We start from the raw sequence: 2,238 nt of genomic DNA on the forward strand, positions 1-2,238 counted from the left end.
AAAGAAAGAAAGAAAGAAAGAAAGAAAGAAAGAAAGAAAGAAAATAATTTACATCCATGCATGATAGAATAATCTTCATCAGAAGCTCAAGCCTGGGGAGCTCGTGAGTTATACACTACAGCTTCCTACTTTATTTCACTCCATGCTTCTGCTTTCACATTAACTTCTAAATAGTTACTTTTATATCCATAGACATGGTCAGAGAAGCTTTTCTTTGCAGTGGGCAAAAGCAAATCTGAGATGCATAGTTGGTCAAAGTGGTAGAATAAAGACAAAAGATCAGTCTTAAATGGAGCAGCATTATCAATATCCACAACCCAAAGCTCAAAGAAGATTGTAGAGGAAGAAGCTGAAAGAATGTAAATCAAAAGATTAAGAGTACAATGGAGTTTTCTGAACATTGCAAAACTGTCATAATCATAAACTCTAGCCACATGTAGTTACTTGGACATGTTGAACCCAAGAGTCAGCAAACCAAACTTCAAAAATAGATTGAAGGCATGTTTTTCAGGCCTCATTCCTTACTGAGAAGATATTGACAGTTGATAGCTCCTAGAGAAATTAGAAATATCTTTTAAAGAATGGTCCCAGTGGGTGGTTTCTCATACTATTTTGGATGGTTCTACACCCATACATATGTGAAGAACAAACAAAATTTAGTAAATTATCAAAAAAAAAAAAGAAAAAAGAAATGAAGTTGGGAGGGAAACCCCTTTGAGAGTGGAAAGGGAACAATTAAGGAATAGATAAGAACATATTTCCTTGAATATATGTGTGAAATTCTTAAGGATAAAAAATATGGTTAAAAGACAGACAAGTATTCCCAGGAAGTACTTCCAGAATTACTATAAGTGATTTTTTTAACATTATTTTGTCTGTTTTAAATGTCTTGTTGTAGACTTCTGGCTTTTTATATCCAATTTTATTCCTTTTTTTATTAGGTATTTTCTTCATTTACATTTCCAATGTTATCCCAAAAGCCCTCCATGTCCTCCCCTCCCACTCTTCTCCCCCACACACACACACCACACACTCCCACTTCTTGGCCCTGGCATTCCCCTGTACTTAGACATGAAAAAAATTCCTTGGGAATTGAGGCTCAGTATTATTATAATATTTACTTTGTAAATACCTGTGACTTTTTTCTATTTTTGGAAGTGATTGTCTCACCCTCCTAAACAGAAGAAAATAGATTAAATATTAATGTATATAGACAGGGTGTAGAAAGGCAGTTTTTCCACTGAGAATAGTGAAAATACACTTTATATTCACAAGGCAAGCACTTAAGATATCTTTCTATAACTCAGTAGCTGTTTGAACACTCTCTTCATTGCCATCTTCATTTCTTGATTCCTGAATGTATAGATCACAGGATTCAGAAAAGGAGTGATGACTGCATCAAATATGGCCAGAAATTTATCCAGATGTATGGAGGGAGAAGTCCATGTATACACAAATATCAAAGGACCAAAGAATAAAACCACTACTGAGATATGAGCTGAAAGTGTGGACAGGGCTTTAGAGAAACCGCCTGAAGAGTGCTTTTGTACAGATATTATGATGACAATATATGAAATTATCAATATGAAGAAGGAGCCCACAGAGATGAATCCACTGTTGGCTGTGACCATGAATTCTAGTTTATGAGTATCTACACAAGCAAGGTTGATGAACCGGGGAAGGTCACAGTAGAAGCTGTCCAACACATTTGGTCCACAAAAAGGCAAGTTTATGACAAAAACCAGCTGAACCAGAGAGTGTATAAGTCCAACTATCCAAGCAATAACTACAAAGAAGAGACACATTCTTGGGCTCAAAATGGTCAGGTAATGGAGAGGTTTACATATGGCTACATATCTATCAAAAGCCATGGCAATGAGTAAAACCATCTCCACACCACCAATAACATGGATGGAGAAGATCTGAATAACACAACCTGTAAAGGAGATGACTTTGTGCTTTCTGAACAGATCATAAATCATCTTGGGTGAGGTAACAGAAGAAACACCTAAGTCAATGAAGGAGAGGTTAGCCAACAGAAAGTACATTGGAGTGTGTAAGTGAGGGTCTGAAGCCACAGTAAAAATGATGAGTGAGTTTCCCATCATGCTTGCCACATAAAACACAGAGGAGAACACAAAGAGAAGAAGCTGGATGTCCCAGGAGTTGGTGAGTCCAAGAAATACAAACTCTGATACCACAGAGAGGTTTGCTCCCCCCATTAGCATGTATGTCAGT

General features: G+C 36.8%; 1 protein-coding gene across 1 annotated transcript; it reads right to left on the reverse strand.

Annotated features, from left to right (window-relative positions):
- Positions 1-1,283: 1,283 nt before the first annotated feature.
- On the reverse strand, positions 1,284-2,228 carry LOC110289480 (olfactory receptor 4F3/4F16/4F29-like). The gene has a single exon (XM_021155696.1). It carries the CDS (start codon positions 2,226-2,228, stop codon positions 1,284-1,286), a length of 945 nt encoding a protein of 314 aa, XP_021011355.1.
- Positions 2,229-2,238: the final 10 nt, after the last annotated feature.

The sequence above is a fragment of the Mus caroli genome, chromosome 2 (assembly GCF_900094665.2).
Source record: "Mus caroli chromosome 2, CAROLI_EIJ_v1.1, whole genome shotgun sequence".
Taxonomy (NCBI): domain Eukaryota; kingdom Metazoa; phylum Chordata; class Mammalia; order Rodentia; family Muridae; genus Mus; species Mus caroli.

Excerpts from the sequence above, each read along its gene's own strand:
- LOC110289480 (XM_021155696.1), bottom strand. The coding sequence starts at position 2,228 with ATGCTAATGGGGGGAGCAAACCTCTCTGTGGTATCAGAGTTTGTATTT.